The sequence below is a fragment of the Eleutherodactylus coqui genome, chromosome 3, assembly GCF_035609145.1.
Source record: "Eleutherodactylus coqui strain aEleCoq1 chromosome 3, aEleCoq1.hap1, whole genome shotgun sequence".
Lineage (NCBI taxonomy): Eukaryota > Metazoa > Chordata > Amphibia > Anura > Eleutherodactylidae > Eleutherodactylus > Eleutherodactylus coqui.
The window spans coordinates 219,210,994-219,231,621 of record NC_089839.1 but is presented as its reverse complement, the minus strand read 5'-3'; the positions used below and the strand labels follow the sequence as shown (position 1 = coordinate 219,231,621).

The 20,628-nt window shown below is 46.2% G+C and overlaps 1 protein-coding gene across 2 annotated transcripts; it reads right to left on the bottom strand.

Annotated features, from left to right (window-relative positions):
- Window positions 1-1,519: 1,519 nt before the first annotated feature.
- Window positions 1,520-16,202, bottom strand: WBP11 (WW domain binding protein 11). Of its 2 annotated transcripts, XM_066596933.1 has the most exons (12): window positions 16,079-16,202; window positions 15,324-15,436; window positions 13,547-13,578; window positions 13,247-13,340; window positions 9,540-9,736; window positions 8,493-8,626; window positions 8,218-8,414; window positions 6,293-6,490; window positions 6,028-6,132; window positions 4,561-4,860; window positions 4,284-4,457; window positions 1,520-2,194 (listed from the first exon to the last, which is right to left on the bottom strand). In XM_066596933.1, the coding sequence occupies exons 2-12, from the start codon at window positions 15,385-15,387 to the stop codon at window positions 1,767-1,769; spliced, it is 1,923 nt and encodes a 640-aa protein (XP_066453030.1). In that variant the 5' UTR covers window positions 15,388-15,436; window positions 16,079-16,202; the 3' UTR covers window positions 1,520-1,766. The 2 variants fall into 2 exon arrangements, with proteins under 2 accessions (XP_066453030.1, XP_066453031.1); XM_066596934.1 differs by lacking the exon at window positions 16,079-16,202 and having other exon boundaries at window positions 13,247-13,363; window positions 15,324-15,431.
- Between the last annotated feature and the right edge of the window lie 4,426 nt (window positions 16,203-20,628).

Below are 20,628 nucleotides of genomic sequence, written 5' to 3'. Positions count from 1 at the left end.
AGAGGCGGCCATTACTGAGTTATAGAGTTGATGACAGATCGGTGGAGGTATAAATATGAATTACATAAACAACATATCCATATTATAAAAAGACGGATGAGTCGGTGACAACATAAGAATCCTGAGATGACAGGAGGGTTATTAGAGTATAAAAAGTACTCTGTGGCAGTATAGAGTGGGACAACAAGTAATATCCAAGTCTTTATTCCTCCATAACAGAGATGCTACGTTTCGACCCAAATGGGTCTTTGTCAAGCCTACATTACTTGCACCACTTTATGCTGCCACAGATTACTTTTTATACTTTGATTCTGTCATTGGAACAACAACTCAAGTTCGTTTTTGTGGCTGTTGCATTTATTCAGTCCCGCCTAACCTTGGCTTATATGGAGAGCTGCTGATGAACCTGATTTTTTGGATACTCTAGGAGTGTTATTAGCAACATCCCCTGTAACAAGACATAGTAGGATATACAGCAGAACCTGTTTTTTTTTTTTTTATGTCCCTGTAGGGCACTTGAACCTGCGATCCAATGTTTGCTCTGATACTACATTGCATTATTCTGTACTGCAAGTAGAGATGAGCGAGTATACTTGCTAAGGCACATTACTCGAGCGAGTAGTGCCTTAGCCGAGTATCACCCCGCTTGTCTCTAAAGATTCGGGGGCCGGCGAGGAACGGAGGGGAGATCTCTCTCTCCCTCCCGCTCCCCGCCGCAAATCACCTGTCACCGGCGCCGGCCCCCGAATCTTTAGAGACGAGCGTGGAGATACTCTGCTAAGGCACTACTCGTTCGAGTAATGTGCCTTAGCAAGTATACTCGCTCATCTGTAACTGCAAGGCATTCTCACTATTCATACCAATCATAGGCTATGGCACACTTAGACCCCATACTCTGCAAGTATATGGCGAAAGGCCAATGACGTCACAGAGGGAATGCCCTTCCTCTGTAAACCCTTTACATGGTGCAATCAACATTGATTGCAGCATCTAAGGAGCTAACAGCAGGGATCTCTGTTTTCACCCATCCCTGCTGCAGTGGTAGGCTGCTTGTCAGTCACAATCGGCTCCTGTTGTGGGCTCAGATCCTAAGCATGTGCCATCTCTAGGATGTAAGTTTTAAGTCCATTTGCAGGAACCCCTTCCCAGCCAGGATGTAAACTTACGTCCTAGAGTGGGAAGGGGTAAGGAATTAAAGGGCCACACTCCCTGGCCGGACAGAACACAGACCTGTGTTTTTAAACCTGCCGCACTGTAGACATCCAGAGTGGGGTTTAAAGCTCCTACAGTCTATCCGGTTCATTGTCCAGGTACCGAATACACCCTCCCCTCCCCCGCAGGTTATTATGGCTTCTGTCTTCACAAGCTGAACCTACACAGCGCTTAATCACATGATCTCCACAGTGACTGATGTTGCCATAGGGTGGGTGGCAGGTGTTAATAGTCCCTCATTCCTGTATCTGTTTTTCTAGCCACAAGCATATGTGTACCCTGCACAGAATCGGAGCCGTACACCGTGCCGCATCATTTATATCACACGTTTAATAACAAGACGTGAAAAATAAATGCAAATGGTCAACGTAATGGACCTAAAAACTGCATATGATCTGAAGGGAGCACAGAACCGGACTACATTCCAGAGTAATCCTAACAGCAACACACGGGCTTCAGCTCTACAGGAATACAGTGCGCCAGGTGATGGGAGCGGGCACAGATGGCACGACTGGCGGCTGGGTACAGGAGACGAGTCAGAACAGTACATTTCACTATAGCAGCCCTTCCATCTCTTTCATAAACGCCTCATACATATCGTCCTTGGTCTGCACAGGCATCGGGTTTCCAGCCTTGGGACCCACTTTCACGACCGGCCTCACCACTTCCTCTTCTTGCCTCTTGGCTGGAGCAGTAGCTGGGATGCCTTTATTTTCTCTGCGAACTCGCAGAGCGGTCGGTACAAACCGCGTAACTTCAGCCTTAGGATTTGTGATCTGGGGTTTGGCGCTGATGGTGGCAGTAGCTTTCTTTTCAATGGTGGCACCGCCGTCATCTGACTTGGGTCTTTGGATCAAGCTGGGCGGTGCGCTCAGCACTCCTGGGTTGCCCAATGGCGTAGGAGGGTAAAGGCCTGGCGGGACTGTGCCTGGAGGAGGAACCATGGGAGGGCGCATCATGGGCCGAGGAGGAGGGGGCATACCTGCGCAAAACAACAACATAAGAGATGGAAGGTAAATGAGTAGCGTTAAAGGGGTGGTATCAGTAGAAATTGCACTGGAGCACAAGAGGATGCAGTCACTGCTGAAGATGTCGTCGCAGTGTACAGCACATGATCATGGCTGCAATGCTTACACAGTGAAAGGCTGTATTCACACGGGCAATTTTCTTGCACAAATTTTGTGTAGTGCAAGACGTACAAAACAGCCCATGTAAACAGAAGCCATAAGTTTCAATGGGTCTGTTCACATGGGCGCTTTTTCTCTTACAGCAATGATGTGAAGTAGAAAAGCCGCAGCGTGTCTTACTTTCTGGGTGATATAGGCCATTGTTTTCTAAGGGAAGAAAAAATGTGAGTGCTATTTTTTAATTTTTCCTATTGAAACATACGATTTTCATAAGCATGAAAACTACATGTACGATGATGCGCTTTGTTTCATGAAACGCATCGAACTCGCATAGAAAACTGCAGGAATACAAACACTGTAAACTCGGACCGACATTGCGCTCGCCTGTGAAAATACGTCTGTAAGTGTGCAGTCACATGGGCGATTTTCACATGTGCTATCTAACCATTAGCGATATCGTCAAATATCATTACTTACAATGTATTTATTCACATGAGCAATTTTTATCTTGGACTGGTGGTCCTAGACTGAAAAATCTCTGTATATCCTATTTTAGCGCAATTCGGTTTTAGAATTGACCAAACTTAATCACACTCACATGTAGATGCAATTTTCCTATTGAAACCACATGTGATTTTCTCACCCATGTGAATGCCCCCCATGTCAGTTGGTGCAATAATAATCCGTCCAGTAACCCTTGACCTACTAGAATACATTATGCTCATTAGTTTGCTGTCTGCACAGGCCCCTATACTCATAGTAACTTCTGAACAATCTGTAGGACATATCAGAAGCTCCTGGACGCTGGTGTTACACTTCATACCTGCCATATATGTTCAGTTCCTTTTTTAAACAAATATGAGCACAAGTCTGGAATTACATCACACTACTTTGACTTTAATACCGTGTTTCCCTGAAAATAAGACACTGTCTTATATGAATTTTTGCTCCCAAAAGGGGTACAGTGTCTTATTTTCAGGGAGGGGGGGGGGGGCCTTATACTCACCTGGTCCGCGGCGTCCCGATGGTCTCCGGTGGCGCTGCGGTAAACTGCGTCCTCCTCGGCTCACAGCTGAGCTTCTTCTTGGTTACGGGGCTTTGAATACCCCGCCTCCAGCAAAGCGAGCGCTGTGATTGGCTAATCGAGCACCAGCAGCCAATCACAGCAGGAACTCGATGAGTCAATCACTGCCATTCAGTGATGTCATTCACTGAATGGCTGTGATTGGCTGCTGGCACGCGATTAGCCAATCACAGTGCACGCTTTGCTGTAGGTGGGGTATTCAAAGCCCCGTCATCAGCAGAAGCTGAGATAGCAAATGGGGAGGATTCAGCAGTTTGCAGCAGCGCCGCCGGAGACCATCGGAATGCCGCAGACCGAGTATTGATCTTTTTACTAATCCTGGACACACCCTTTAAAAATGGTTCTCCAGTACAAAACTAATTGATGACCTGTTTTGAAGATAGGTCATAAATAGCAGATTGTGAGGGCGTCCAACCCCAATGACCTCCATCAATTGGCGGGTGTGCAGAGAATGCAGCCCAGGAAACTCAAAAGTAAAGTTCGCGTCGGCGTAAGTATGACCAGTGTATTATGAGTTACGAGCCTCTTAAAAGGGTTTTCCGGTTCCATCAAGTTATGCTTTATCCACAGGGGATAAGGGGTAACTAGCTGGTGGGTGTGGTCCGACCACTTGGACCCCCAGTGATCACGAGAACGGGGGTCCTCGAAGGTACAGAGAACAGGTTGGGCAGGCACAGTGTACTCCATTCATTTCAAGGCTAGCACCAGAGAATGCCAAACCTCCAGCTCTGCTACATGTGAAAGTACCCTTAGGCAAAAGTAAAGTGAAAAAGCAAAATACAGAGAAGATTAAAAACATAATCAGGGAACCTGTAAGAGCAATGGAAACTCAAGCAGCATAGCAGCACAGAATAATTTACCTGGTGGTGCAGGTGGGGGTAAACGTGGTGGAGGTCCACGGGGTGGAGGACCTGGTGGTAGGCCAGGAGGAGGACCTGGAGGAGGGCCTGGAGGTCGGCCAGGTGGAGGTCCTGGAGGTAATAAGCGTGGTGGAGGGCCACGGAGTCCTGGGGGTCTTAAGAATGGGGGTGCACCTGTAAGAGATACATAAATCAGTGCACACTTGTGACACCCTCTCCAGTAGATTTTAGGCTGAGGAAGGAGCACAGCATTATTGTCATCTCTGATTTCACTTACCTGGAGGTGGCCCTGGTGGCATCCCTGTTGGAGGTCCTGGTGGTCGAAGAGGTGGAACTGGAGGTGGACCAAGGGGTGGTGGCCCAGTCATGATCGAAGGTGGCATCTGCAGAGGTGGTGGTGGGACTGTAACTGGTGGAGGTACAGTGATCGGTGCTGAAGAGGAACTACTCTCAGCAGATTCTGTTTTCGACTCTTCGTTCTTCTGCTCGTCCTCAGAGCCGGAGTCGTCTTCTGATGAGGAGGACGAGGAATATTCTTCGGCTTCGTGATCCTCATCTTCTTCTGTGATCTCCTGACCTGCAGATTTATGATGCGTTAAGCTGACTAGAGGTGAACTACTTCCTTCTAAGAGACCATATTTACAAGAGGTAGAGCAAGGTGGGTGACTGCCATTTTTCAAAGACTTTATGAAGTGGGGATTCCTTGTTTGCAGGATGAGATTATTTTTAACCCCTTTGTGACATGGCTTAATTTGGACCTAAGAATCCCCCACTGCAGCCTTATCTCCACTTTTCAAAAGCCATAACTTTACTTTCTGTACATGGCCATATGAGGTTTTTCTGCGTGGCAAGCTGTAGTTTTTAAAATTTCTTGGCTACATATTATTGTATTAGAAAACAGTTGTTTTTTTGTTTTTTTTTTGGGGGGGGGGGGTGGGAGAGAACAAATAAAAGCAATTCTGCATAAACTATGTGCGAATTTTTTTCTGTTGGTTGCTACAATTACAACGACACCAAAATTATATATTTTGTTACGTTTTTTTCACTTTTGCACAGCAAAAACTGCAGGTTTTTTTCTGCAGTTTTTATTGATACATTTTTGGGATACATCCACGTTTTTTTAAAATCCTTTTTAATGTGTTTTGAGGAGGAGAAATGAGCAAAAAAAGCATTTTTACTTTTTTCCCCCTCTCAAATGCTGCTTGCCATGCAGGATAAAAAGTGTATTCGATTTATTGTATGGGTCATTATGCAACGATACCAAAACATGTTTTGTTTTTTTTAAACAAAGGGTAAAGTGCACAAGAATATTTTTAATATGTTTAATATTTTCTCGAACCTTTTTTATGTCTCTGACCTGCGATGCTATGATCACACTGATAATACATTGCAGCATTTCAGTACTGCAATGCATTATCACTTCCCATAGCAATCACAGGCCATGGCAGACCTGTATGCCATTGTCTGGAATTCAGTTGCCATTGGCCCCTCTGATTACATGGCCAAGGTCCGACAATGTCACAGAGGGAGCGCCCTCCCTCTGTTAACCATTTATATGCTGCAATCAATACAGCATTTAAGGGATTAACAGCTGGGATCGGTATTCTCACGTGTTATTCTGAGCCCGCACCATCCAGATGGTATAAATGTATACCCATTTGCAGAAACTGCTTCCAACCTAGGCCGTACAGTTACAATAAATGAAAGTTTGCCCTCAGTGGTAAAGAGGAGGAGGAGAACTTACCTGCCATACGTAACATCATGGCTTGAAGGGGAGTCAGATCCTTGACGTGTTTCTTCTTTTTCTTGCGAGACTTTTCTGGGGCATCAGCAAACCGCACACTGTGACCTGAAAAGATGACAGACACTTCACATGTTACATTACGGTGGAAATGTACAGGGTTTAAAGGGTTAAATCATAATATATATGCCATAAAATTAAGGGAAAAAAAACTAAAATCTATCCCGATCACTGGTGTCACAAGACTGAAGAGTATGGCGTGACTCACCTGCCAGCTTCTTGTCTCCACCACTTTTCTTCTCCTCGTCCCGCTGAGCGTACTCGCCACTGTCACTCTCCCGGCCATCTGAGTGGATGCTGTCACTATCCTCATCGCTGCTGCCTTCGTCTTCCTTACCCTGGTCCATCTCGTTGGGATAGTCCTCATCCTCGCTTGAGCTAGAAATGTCATGGTGACTCTTTAGCCCTGAGTGTATAAATAACATCAGTGTGAGTAGATACGAAACCATAAATACAGACAGGCTTTCCATGTATTCACAGGAGCAATAGCATACATTACAGGGATATCCTGGCACTAAACTATTGAGGACGGTCCCTCGCCTTGTGATCTCCACCCATTAGCTGATTAAAAGGGGAGAAGAGGCAGCCACCACCGCAGGCCAGTGACGTCACATTCATTTGTCACATGGCCTGAGTAGCAGCTCCATCCTACTCAAGTGAATAAGACAGAGCCGCAATACCAGTCACAGCTGCTGTGCGCAATGGATGATGCTGTGCCTGCTATGGACTGAAGTGACAGTGGCGCTCATCTGAGCTCTGGTGTCACTTTAATCAGCTGATAGAGATCACAAGCGAGCATGATGGGTCATCAACAGTTTACTCCCTGAAAACCCCCTTCAAGTGGTCTTGTCTTATTTTTCTTTTTTGGCCCCACTTTGTGCTTTATACAATGTAATAAAAGATATAGAATACGTTTTTTGGGGGTGGAAAAAAGGTCCACAAATGCTGCCATTATTTTTGGATTTCACTTTTACAGCGTTCAGTAGTTCAGTAAAAATGATCTGATGACTTCCTTATCTGATCGGCACGATTACTGCGATACCAAGTTTAGAGAGATGATTTTATTTTTTACTACTTTTGCACAATAAAAACACATTCTTAAAGAAAAGCAGTTGAATCTGCATCGTCGCATTCTAAAACCCAGAACTTTTTTATTTTTCCAGCAGCAGAGCTCTGGGAGGGCTTTTTTTTTTTTTGCAGGAAGAGTTGAAGTTTTTAAATCGGTATCAGTGTGAGGTACATGGTACTTTTTGGGGGGCAAACAAAAGAAACATAGCAATTGTGGCGTTAATTCTTTAAATTATTTTTACCGTGCTCACGAAGTGAGATGAATTACAAAGTATTCTTACTAAGTCGTTACAAACGCCGTAATGGCCATTATGTGTTGCTTTTTAAAATTATTTTTGCCATTTTATCCAATTTAAAAAGGTGGTTTTTTAGGGGGGAAAAAAAGCGTATTTTTTAAACTGGATTTTCGTCTTTAAATAAGCTTTTTAATTTTTACACTTTTTTTTTTAAACACTATTTTTAGTTCCTGATGGTAACTAAATCATTTGATTGTTGGGATACTACACTGCATTGAAAGAAAAAAAAAAAAAAAAAAAAAAAACACAAAAATTCTGGCGCTCTTTATTTTTTTCTGACGACGTTCAGCGTGCGGGGTAAATAATGTATTACTTTGATAGATCGAACCTTTACGGAAGCAGCGATACCAAATATGCTTTTGTTTTATTATTTAGATATTATAAATATGGCAAAAGGTTTTCGTTTTTTTCTCTTTTTTTTTTTTTAAACTTACTTTTTTAAAAAACAACAACAACTAGTAAAACTTTTTTAAGCTTATGTATACTTTTTATTTTAGTCCCCAGAGGAGACAAAAAACTTGCGATGCTTTGATCGCTCCTGCAGTATGATATAATGCCTTTGCATTACATTATACCACGGTTTGACAGGCATTCTATCAAACCATGCCATATGGATAGATAGGCATTCTGCCATGACAGTCCTGGAACCTTGCAGAAGGCCCCCCAGCTACAATGACCTCCGCAGGGCAACCCGTAATCTCACCGCAGGCCAAAGGTTTTATAAAACTGTAGTTACACTACCAGAAACATAAAAGATAACGTGACTCACCTCCTTCAGGGCTGTACCTCTCATCCTCCCGCCTTTTCATTATGTTCTCCAGAGCAAAGCCAACTTTACGCCCATACATCTGCAGCACTTGTGGTGGAGGAGGACCTGGTGGTGGTCCAGGAGGCTTCTTGCCTGGGGGTAAACGAGGAACCCCATGCCCTGGGGGAAATGGCATTGGAACTCCACTGCCGGGAGGTCTGTGAATGCAGAGCAATTCACTGTTATAGCACTACAGACGTTGGATTCCGGAGCATTACTTGTGGTAATACACTCACCCGTAAGCGGACGTTTTCTTCAGGATAGAAGGAGGCTGGGCCCCGGGGAGGGGGATGTCCTGAATCAGGATATTAGACGGAGCGTGGGGCAAGTCCGGCAGAGGAATACTCTCCACCTCCACATGCTGAGCATTCTACACACAGAAAACAAAGATGATGCTTATACTTTAGCCATCTTATTGCAATGCCTCACAATTTTCAGGATCTATGCTCACTGGCAATGAATGCAAAACATCAGAACTACAGCTGCTCACATAGCTGATTGATACAGTATAACAAACCAGTCTTCTGTATCTTGCTTTGTGCTTTAATTCACCAAAAATCTGATTTTGCATGTTTCCCACATGGTGTACTCATTGACCATAGAAACATGAAATGGGTGGTTCCATGCCCAACTTGTCTGGGCTTCTCCTCTATACAGTCAACCACAACTCCATGCTGCCGATTGACATCTCCAGCTCAGGGAAACCGAAGACACCATGCGTAACTAAATGACTGTCTATGGCGACATGAAGAGATGTCACTGCACACCTCGTGAAGCAGGAAGTGCGGCGCTGACGCAGTCATTCAGTTACACATGGGGGTCTTCAGTTTACATGAGCTGGAGATGTCAATCAACAGCATCGGGTTGTGGTTGACTGTATAGAGGGAGAAGAGAGAAGAACCTGGACAAGTTGGGCAGTGTGGAAACACATATTAGACAGTTTGATGGTCATTTGTATACCGCGAGGGAAGTACGCAAAATTGGATTTGAGGCACAGAAAAGCGCTGAGTAAGATAAAAATGTAGATTTAGATCAATCTGCTATTGACACATCATAAGCAACGATATCTTGGATGTGCTACGTGGAACTGACAGTTCACAGCAAGCAGAGATCTTGATTATAGGAAGTGAAACTTTTTCGTGCCTTAACAGCCAAAAAGGATGTAGCTTAAATGCAACAACATGCACAAAGTCAATTAACAGCTAATGTTTAACAAAAATATCCACATGTCCATTAGAAAAGCAAGAAGATGAAAGCAAAGACTGAACAACTAGAGCACCAACCTTAACAGCATCGAAATACTGGCTGAGCTGCGCCCGCTTGTGCTCGTAGTCTAGTTCGATTTTGCGCAACTCCTTGTACGTTTCGGGGTTCTCCTTCTCATACAAACGCAGAATGCGTTCAAATGTCTCTCTCAGCTTCTTCCGTTTGTCTTTGAGAACTTTTTCATTGAGTTGCGGCTGCTGCACGGGGTTGAATTCTGAAAAAAAAAAAGGCTTGATCAATGTGCAGGGGAAAATAAAAAAAACCATTGACAATCTCTTATTACTGTTTGCATGCGCATTGAAAGAACAAGACAATGCACCCTGGATACATTGGTCTTAAAGGGGTTTCCCCACAAAGAACACTTAGTCTATTCACAAGACAAGTGATAAATATTACATTGTTGGGGGCCCAACCGTTCAAGGAAATGGGCAGCCGAGGGAGAACGTGACATCGCTCAATTCACTATCTATGATGCGCTTGAGCCCATAAGAGTGAATGGAGCAATGGTCATGCGTTCGCACCGCCATTCCATTCTCCTGGGAGTGCATTGTGCTGGCGATTCCCAGGAATCCCACCAATCAAACATTCATCACCAATCCTATGCAATAAATGTTTTCAGTGGGAAAACACCTTTACCTGTATTTCTGTCATTCTATTCATGAATCAGTAGTCTCTGGATGAACACACAAGCGTAGATTTACTAAACGTTTGGCTTACATATCTTCCATCACATTAGGCATTTTAAAAGTTTTCCTTACCTTACTATACAAAAGGGATGTAAAGTAAGCCAATCAACAGCTGATGTAAAGTTAAATTAAAATATCCATATGTCTAGCAAGATGCGCCAAATGTATCATACAGGGTGAGCCGCTGTGATACATTCAGAGCCTCTTCAGACTACCTATACTGTATTAGACAGGATTAGTAAACCTGCCCCCAGCAAAGAGAGCTGCACCCTGAGTTACATATGGATATTTGCAGTGGATTACGATGCGCATTTAACCTGTCGCATATACACTCGACATTGAAATTGCAACATCGAGGAGGAAGAATTGTGGTATTATGGAAATTATAGGGCCGGTAGACATGCTAATGATGAAAAAAAGGGAAACAAAATATTCAAAAAAAAAAAAATCTTGATTTATGCAGCATGGAATATTAGCACCATGCATGGTAATACACGCACTGATACACCTTGGCATGTTAGCAATGAGGTTAATAATGGTTGTCTGAGGGATGCTCTGCCATGTGGAAGGCAGTTGCCATGTAAATCATCAAGATGTGCTGTTGGCAGCTCCCTTTACAATTGCTGACCAATGATATCTTAGATGTGCTCGAGGGGAGACAAGTCTAGAGATGCTGCACTCCTTGGTAGCATCTTAGGCCACTCAGTCCGCTCACAGTTGCATGAGCAACATAAGGTCCGGCGTTGTCATGTTGAAAAATGGCTTCTGCCTAGTGAACCTAGAAGGCCAGTTCTCTATTAGGGATTGGCAAATCGCTATTATCTGGGCTAATAAATCCACGGCATGTGCTTCCCACCACGAACAATATTTTAAATTACTAGTAAGGTGGTACTACACCCCGGATAGACTTGCACATATCTTACTGACAGCTCGCCTTTATGTTGGCGAGGCTGTGGGCGTAGGGGCACGCTTTTACATATCTTTTGGAGCTACCCACTTATTTCTAGTCTATGAGGTTCAGTGTTCCGTCTCTTGAATTTACTCTCCCCTTCACCCCAAATTAAAAAGTAGTCTGGGCCTGGCTCTTTTTGCTGCTTGGCATTGACCTCCCTCCCACTGAATTTCAGAACCATCACATGCCATGTTCTACCCGTCTTACACTAGTACTAAACTGGAAAAGCAATAGAAGATCTTCCATAGAAGATATCACACTCATAGTTTCAAACAACTGTCTATGTGAAAAAAATGCTAGCAGTCCAAGGTGGGAAACTAGACGCCTGCAATGACAAATGGAACATATGGCTTAACCATTATCCTCCGTTAATCTAAAAATTCAACCCCTCCCCTTATGCCCCTAGGTTTGGGTGTGACTTCCAATGTCACTCACAGTACTGAATGGATCACCTCGCTCCATTCTTCTAATCCGACGATCTGTCCGTGTACAGGTTCGCCTGTCATTTGAGTATGTTGTTCTCCCAAACGCTGGGATATACAAGGTTGAATAGTGCGGATATCTTGTCAAACACATGTAGCAATCTACCAGGGTGGTGATAAACCAAGGTCTCTCAGTTCAAGGATTCTGGTTATGCAGGTACAGCTCCCATTGAATTCAATATAATACCAACCTGGGCCGCTGCAAAGAGTACGGAACTGTCAGCTTCCAGCTCCACCCTGACAGAGCTGGATAACTACTGATGGCTGGAATCCCAAGAAGCAGACCCCTGCTTATCAAGTATAGATGACCTATCCAGGAGGACTGGACATCAATAGTTAAGACCTGGACAACCCATTTAACTAGAGCCATGGCCCCTTTATTGTAATGATCAGTAGGGCCCCCCCTTGGTCAGGAAGGGAGGATATGCCCTAGTAACGTATCACCAACTTAAATAATGGTTACCTGTACCTACATCCGGCTTCACACTGGCATATTTGCGTACACAATATGCAGAGAACAGAACCCATTGATTTCAATGGGCTCGTCCACATTTCCAAATTTTGTGCACGCATTTTGGTCACGCAAAAAAAAAAATAATTCTATTTTTTCCTGCGTATTTGCACACCAAAAGATCACCACAAAAGTCAACGAGGAGTGCGCAAATGGGTGCTTACCGTGCTTCCTGAAAATAGGACCTACCCCAGTTTTCAGGGGAGGCTTGAAATAAGTGACTCCCCAGCAAATAAGACCTAGCTAACCTACATAAAAAATAAATAAATAAAAAAACACAACAAAAGAAAAAACACAGCATACTCACCTGGTCCGCTGCGTCCCGATGCCTCCCAATGGTCTTAGGTGGCGCTGCGGCAAACTGCGTCCTCCCCGTCTGACAGCTGAGCTTCTTCCTGGTGACGGGGCTTTGAATACCCTGCCTCCAGCAAAGAGAGTGCTGTGATTGGCAAATCGAGTCCCAGCCAGCCAATCACAGCCAGCGTTCAATGAGCCAATCACAGCCACTCAGTCATGTCATTCACATGATTGGCTCATCGAGCACCGGCTGTGATTGCCTGGATGGGGCTCAATTAGCAAATCACAGAGCTTGCTTTGCTTGAGGTGGGGTATTCAAAGCCCCGTCACCAGGAAGAAGCTCAGCTGTCAGGTGGTGAGGATGGAGTTTGCCGCAGCGCCAACGAAGACCAACGGGGGGAATCGGGACGCCGTAGACCAGGTGAGTATAACACCCCCCGCACTCCGAAAATAAGACACTGTGCCTCTTTTGGTGCAAAAATTATTATGAGACAGTCTTTTATTTTCGGGAAAACACTAATACGCAGGGAGATGCGTGAAACACTGTCTAATTGCGCTGAAAAAAAAGAACATATCTGAAACTAATTAGCCATTCCAATCAGTGTATTTGTTTGCCACACAAATGAACATGCCTTATGGAGACAAAAAGTACAGTAAACTACGACAATGCGTGTGCAAAAAAACATTGTTCATACTGCAAAACCGAAAGAGCTCAGGCGCGCGCAAATGCGCTTACGCACGTGTGAAGTAGGCCTTAGCTGCAGATTTCCACTGTGGACTCTCAGGCAGCACTCACCCATCTCATCCAGCTTCTCCATGTCTCTGATGATTTGCTTGGGATCTTTCATCTTCAGCACCGCGGCTCTCACCATCATCCTCTGCTTCTTGTTCTACAAACGAAACAGGAAAACTTCTATAACCAAAAACACAAAAAAAAGACACCTTTATATAACGGCAACATATTCCGCCACATTCCACGTATTGTATACACAAAGCTCATGCCACATCGTCCGCGGTTCACAGTCATCAACCTACACCAGCAGACACCGAGCAAGAAGCTAGGAACTTACGATAGTCCGCAGTGACAAGATCTCACCTTTTTCAGCTCCCGCTTCCTCGCCTCCTTTCCTGTAGGGAACAAAACAGAGCATGAAGTCAGTACAGATGCCTCTGCCTATAGGATGTGATCATGTCAGTGACTAATTACAAGGCATGTCCACCGCTGATTTCCATCACACACGTTACATATAGAATCTACAAGCAGCTCAGTCACCGTGTCCTTACAGAACTTATCCTGCAGATCTTTTATAAGAAAAGCAGAAACATAACAAAAATACCAAACTAACAATAATGAGAATAACATAAGCGCACACCACAAAATAGGCCCCCCCCCCCCCCCCCATGATCCACAAACAAAAGGAAAAATCAGTCTATGTCTGGAGCTTGTCCCATCACTGTAGACCCAGGCACACCACATAACACAATATACCCAACACAACATAAAGCTGGAGAAACAAACTGCTCCTCTCGTAAAGGCGTTTTATAGCGTTTTAGAATGGGATTTTAAACGCGTTTAACAGTGCTTTTTTACGCACCCCATCACTGCAGTGGGTGATGTGGTGCGTTACAAAGAGCTGCAACGCTGAAAAATAGAACATACAACGTTCAATTTAGCAAGTGTTAGAAACGCTCCTCTGAGAAGCCTCATTGAAATCAATAGAGGCTCAGCACAGTGTTTGCCAGGCAATAGCTAAAGGCGTGAATCCCACTCCCCCCACAAAAGGCTTCATGGTGCTGCACTCACCATGTACATACATTACTTATCCTGTACTGCTCCTGAGTTACATCCGGTATTATACTCCAGAGCTGCACTCACTATTCTGCTGGTGTAGTCACTGTGTATATACATTACTTATCCTGTACTGATCCTGAGTTACATCCTGTATTATACTCCAGAGCTGCATTCACTATTCTGCTGGTGGAATCACTGTGTACATACATTACTTATCCTGTACTGATCCTGAGTTACATCCTGTATTATACTCCAGAGCTGCAATCACTATTCTGCTGGTGCAGTCACCGTGCACATACATTACTTATCCTGTACTGATCCTGAGTTACATCCTGTATTATACCCTAGAGCTGCACTCACTATTCTGCTGGTGGAGTCACTGTGTACATACAGTACTTATCCTGAGTTATATCCTGTATTATACTCCAGAGCTGCACTCACTATTCTGCTGGTGGAGTCACTGTGTACATACATTACTTATCCTGTACTGATCCTGAGTTACATGCTGTATTATACTCCAGAGCTGCACTCACTATTCTGCTGGTGCAGTCACCGTGCACATACATTACTTAGGCCCCCTGCACACAAACGGATCTTTGCTGTGGATTCTGCGGCAGGTGTCTGCACCATGGATCTGCAGCAAATACTGTTTATTACATCCTTTGGAAAACCGCAGCTTTCTGCACACTTGCGGAAACCAATTTCCACGAGTGTATGAAAAAGAAAAAAAAATTTGCAGCATGCTCCATTTTTGTGCAGACACCACATTGACGGCTTCCATTGCCTTCAATGGAAGCTATCCGACCCACGGCCTTTCAGCAATTAACATTGTGGAAAAGTCGCGGGACCTACGTCCTTACCTAGCAACAGCGCAGAAAAACCCGTATTGTGCATGTCCGACGGCGAGACGTCCGGACAATTCGCAGTACAGAAAAAAAGATGATGACTACAGGTATGCAGGATCGTCAGCCGCGGTCAGGGACAGATTCCGCAGTGGCATTTCACACATGGAATCAGGCTCTGCCGTGTGCATTATCCTCCAGAGCTGCACTCACTATTCTGCTTAATATATATAACTTACGGGCTTGATCTGTGGGGTTCATGAACTTCCCACTCTTGGTGGAGGACGTTGATCTGCGCCCCATCTTGCTGTAGATTTCGGTCTGTCACTCTCCTCACTGAGAAAAGAAAAACCTGCAAAAATAAAGAAGACGGAGTCGATCAGTCAGTCAGCTGTCAGCAGAACACAGCTCCAGCAAATCACATGTTCAGCTTCACATTTGTAATCATTGTCCTTAAAGGGGATGGCCCGAAAACACAAGTTACCCCCTAACCACAGGATAAGGGGTAACTGGCTGATCGGTGGAGGACCGACCGCTGGGACCACCACTGATTCCAAGAACGGGGGTGCGGAGAGTCCGGTGTTGGATGGAGCGGCCGTCACATATACCCGCCGCTCCATTAATTTCAGTGGGACTGATGGAGATGGAGCATTCAAGCGCTCGGCCATCTCCGGCAGCCCCACTGAAGTGAATGGACCGTTCTTGGAAACAGTGGGGCCCCAGCGGTCGGTCCTCCACCGATCAGCCAGTTACCACCCCATCCATAACCTGGAACCCTTTAATGAGTCTAGTTTGCAGCGGTTCCCTTGCTTCAGGTTTTTAGACCAGCAGACACATCTAGAAGGGTGAGGAATTAAATGCTAAGTCTATTAGAAAGCTGCAGTATGTCTCCTTACAGCTGCATGACCCCCACACACTACCGCCCACGTGCACACATGCCCCCTCCACATTACGCAGCGTCTCCTCATATAACGCTCCGCAGCCCACTCCTCACCTCCACGGCTTCTCCACCATGCACTTGCCCGCTCTCTCCAGCATCGGCTCCGCAGCAGGCACACAGCACTTCCGTTTCCGTGTCCAGGCAACAGACACATCTACTTCCGGGGTCAAAGCGGCGCTGAATCCTGTGAGCAATCTCCGTCACTAGAGGTTCAGCTCCTTCGCTGATAGAATCACAGCGGCGGCCATGTTCTTGCAGACCAAACTCCATTACAATGCAGGAGCAGACTGATGCAAAACGGAGCCGGGAAGCGCGTACAGCTCTAGGAAGTGTGAGATAAGTGTGTGCGCCCTCTTCAGGATCTGCAAACAAGTGTGACTGCTGCAAGTAGAGAAAGGTGGAATAACCTGATGGTATCTCTCGGTCAGCTAAGGACAGATGGTGGTGCTGCTAGCCAGGCTAAGGCTAAACGCTGTACGAGGCTCCCATTCATTTCAATGGGGCTGCTGACACAAGGTGACACATTCAGACACCCCTAACTGGGAAAAAATCAGGATATGGCTGGGTTCACACAGGGTGGATTTGCCACGGAAATTCCGTTCGGTTCTATCGCGGAGAGATAGGACATGCTGCGATTTCTTTCCCGCATAGTATCTTCCATTAACCCCTTAGGGACCAGGGTGTTTGGTCTTAAAGGACCAGACACTTTTTAGGGATTTTACCCATATGGTGGTTTTACTGCCTTATTTTTTTTTTCTTTAGCTGACAAAATTATTTTTGCTGCGGTTTTATCCCGTGACGTATAGGGCTGTTTTTTAAAATATATTTTTTCACAGATTTTTTTTTTTTTAGTTTTAGTGACGAAAAGCTATAAAAACAACAACAATTCTTGAAAATCTACAATTCACAGAAAAAAAACCTACAGAAGGAAAAACTAAAACGAATGTTTTATTAATTAATTAAAACCATGGGGTGTGAAGGGGTAAACACATATACACCTAAGGGCGCATTCAGACGACTGTATATTGGCCGGGTATTCACGCCAGCCGATATACGTCGGCTCTCTCTGCAGGGGGAGGAGGATGGAAGAGCCGGGAGCAGTGCTCTGAGTTCTTTGTTTGTTTGTTTGTACATAAGCTTTTAACGATACTTTAATAAAGGTTAATTTTTAGAATCTCTATACCACAACCAGGTAGCCAAAGATGTTAAGAACGCTTGATGATAAACACTCAAGAGGTTGTCAAGGTGTTTCGCAGCCATGTAGCACCCTTAGGCCTCCCTCACACAGGGCGTTTGCAGAAACGCAGTGTTTCTTCAGGATGCTGAAAGGAAAAAAAAAAAAGCAATACTCACCTAGCCGCTGCAGTCCGGGTCGCGGCCGCTGGCCACTGCTGCTGATCCGGGCTTCCTCTGCATTCACAAGTCTATTGCCGGAGGCCAGGTTTGAGAACCGCCGCGGCTTTGAAGCGGTCCGGCCTCTTGCTTTTCCGTTGCGGCCGGCGCTCCATAGAGGAGAGCGCGGCCGCGACGAAAATAAACAAGAAAAGTAAATAGACATGCTGCATCTTTTGAAGCTGCGGCCGCCGCAGCCGCGGTTTCAGCCAGACTTACCGCCGCGGATTGGCCGTCCCGTGTTGACGAGATTTCTGAGAAATCTCGTCCACATGGCTGGCTAATCCCGAGATTAGCGGCCACAGGTGGATTTGCCGCGGCGAAATTCCGCGGCAAATCTGCCCTGTGTGAACCCAGCCTTAGGCCTCCCTTACACCTTTTCAGCTGCCTTTTCAGCTGTGTTTTCAGCCCAGCTGAAAACGCTGCCCTTTCATTTCAATGGGAGACTCAGCTGAAAATGCCCAAAGATAGAACATGCAGCGCTTTCAAAACACAGCGTTTTTCAAAGCAGCGTTTTCAGCCTTGTGTGAACAGCCCCGTTGAAATGAATGGGAGCCTTGTACAGCGTTTAGAACAGGGCTGAAAACGCCCTGTGTGAGGGAGGCCTTAGTGGTGTCCCTTCAGTAGGATACCGAGGAGAGGGGTACAAACAACAGTATTCTAGTGCCTGTTGTACCACCTCTAGCTTGGATACAAGATATATACAGGTGGGCATGGAAGCTCTAGTACCCTGTTGTACCGCCTTTAGCTTAGATACAAGGTGTGATATGGGGGGCATGGAGGCTCTAGTGCCCTGTTGTACCACCTTTAGCTTGGATACAAGGTGTGATATGGGGGGCATGGAGGCTCTAGTACCCTGTTGTACCGCCTCTAGCTTGGATACAAGATGTGATACGGGCGGGCTTCGAGGCATACAGGTTCTGTATGGTATCCTGCAGCATATTGCTCCACATTTGCTGTAACTGAGCCTCTGGATCGTACAAACTCGTAGGCTGTCGGAGTTGGCCTTCCAGATGTTCCCATACATGTTCTATCGGTGATAAATCTGGCGACCAGGCAGCCATGGAAGTGTGACAATGTTGTGGGGACATTCCTGTGACCCCCTTGTGTGTGCGGCCGAGCATTATCCTGCTGGGAAATGCCTCTTGGAAGCCGCCATGAGAGGAACACATGTGGCTGCAGGATGTCCTGAACATATCGCTGAGCTGTCATTGTCCCTCGTACCACTACTAGGGGTGAGCGACTGTCGTATGCAATGCCATCACACCAGCAGGGGGCAGTGTGCCGCTCCACAGTATAGGCAGGATTGTGGCGCTCACCCCGAGGTCTCCAGACACGAACACAACCGTCGTCAGCGCCCAAACTAAACCTGGATTCGTCGCTTCAGACAACCCGGTCCACTCCGTAGCGTCCAGTATAATTGTTCATGACACCACTGCAAACAAAAGTGATGGTGGGGGCCAAAGCAGTACATGTAATAGGCACCGCAAGACTACATGTACTTCAGCCAAGTGCCTGGCAATGCTTCCGACAGACATAGGGGTGTAACGATGGTGGCACCTGTCTGTGGTTGGCGGACAACGAAACAGTTGGAGCTGCTGGTGTTTGTTAGATGATCAGATGCTTCTCTCTACTGGTGGTCTGTCGGGGGGTCCTGAGCTCGGTCACCTTGTGTGCCCTCAATGATGTGATGCTGTTTTGACACGAAAACGCCTCTCATCCCCGGGGAAATTTACATGGTGGGGAGCGCAATATGGAGAATTCACGCTCGCCCGCGAGAAGTTAGCCTACAGCTTCAGATGAGTGTAAGCGCAAAAATGCTTGCTCCAGTGTAATGTATTTGCGCTGTACGGGCTTATTCAGACGACTGTATATCGGCCAGGTATTCACGCCCAGCCGATATACGGCGTCCCTCTCTGCAGGGGGAGGAAGCTGGAAGAGCCGGGAGCAGTGCACTGAGCTCAGCCCCATCTCTGCCTCCTCTCCACCCCTCTGCACTATTTGCAATGAGAGGAGGCGGGGTGGAGCTAAGTTACGGGGGTTAGCTCCACCCTGTCCCACCCCTCCCATTGCAAATAGTGCCAAGGGACGAAGAGGGGGTAGGAGCTCAGAGCACTGCTCCCGGCTCTTCCAACCTCCTCCCCCTACAGTGAGGGAAACCGTATATCGGCCGGCGAGAATACCCGGCCGATATACGTTCGTCTGAATAAGCCCTAAAGTAGTGATTTTAGTGTGTGTACCTGCCCAAATACTGTGCGCATTTGTGCAGGTACTGCTCATTGATGTGTACAGGAATGACACCCGCCCAAATTTAAATGACTATTAAGCAAAATTAGGTGCCAGTGTTTGTGAGTATGTGCAGTGTTTTGTGCATAGCGGCGCGTACATATGGGCGCATTTGCGTATTCCTGTAGACTTTTATGGAAATATTTGGTTTGAAATGCGCACAAAAATAGAGCATATTATTTTTTTTTCACTTGAGCAAAATGTGAGCGTAAGGCTGGATTCACACGAACGTATATCGGCTGGGTTTTCACGCCCAGCCCATATACGGCGTCTCTCTCTGCAGGGGGGGAGCCTGGAAGAGCCGGGAGCACTGCTCTGAGCTCCCGCCCCCTCTCTGCCTCCCCTCCCTCCCCCCTGCACTATTTGCAATGGGGAGAGGCAGGGCGGGGGCGGGGCTAATTCTCATAACTTAGCCCCACCCCCGTCCCGCCTCCTTTCATTGCAAATAGTGCAGAGGGGCGGAGAGGGGGCGGGAGCTCAGTTCCTGCTCCTGGCTCTTTCATCCTCCCCCTTGCAGATGAGGACACCGTATATCAGCTCAGCGTGAAAACCGAGAAATTTACCACAAAATTGCGATTTTGCGCGATCACGATTTTAACATTACAAGTCCCATAGACCCCTGCAAAAAAAAATGCTGCGAATTTCACAGTGAAAAAAAACTGTAGTGGGTAGTCACCCTAAAAAAGGACGGTGAGAATAAACACATTGAAAACAATGGATTCACGCCCGGCTAATATAGGGTGTTACTCTTTGTAGGGGGAGGAGGCTGGAAGAGTCGGGAGCAGTGCTCTGAGCTCCCGCCCCCTCTCCACCCCTCACCACTATTTGCAATGGGAGGGGTGGAGGAGGGGTGGGAGCTCAGAGTCCTGCTCCTGGCTCTTCCAGCCTCCTCCCCCTGCAGTGAGGGACACTCCTGTATATCGGCC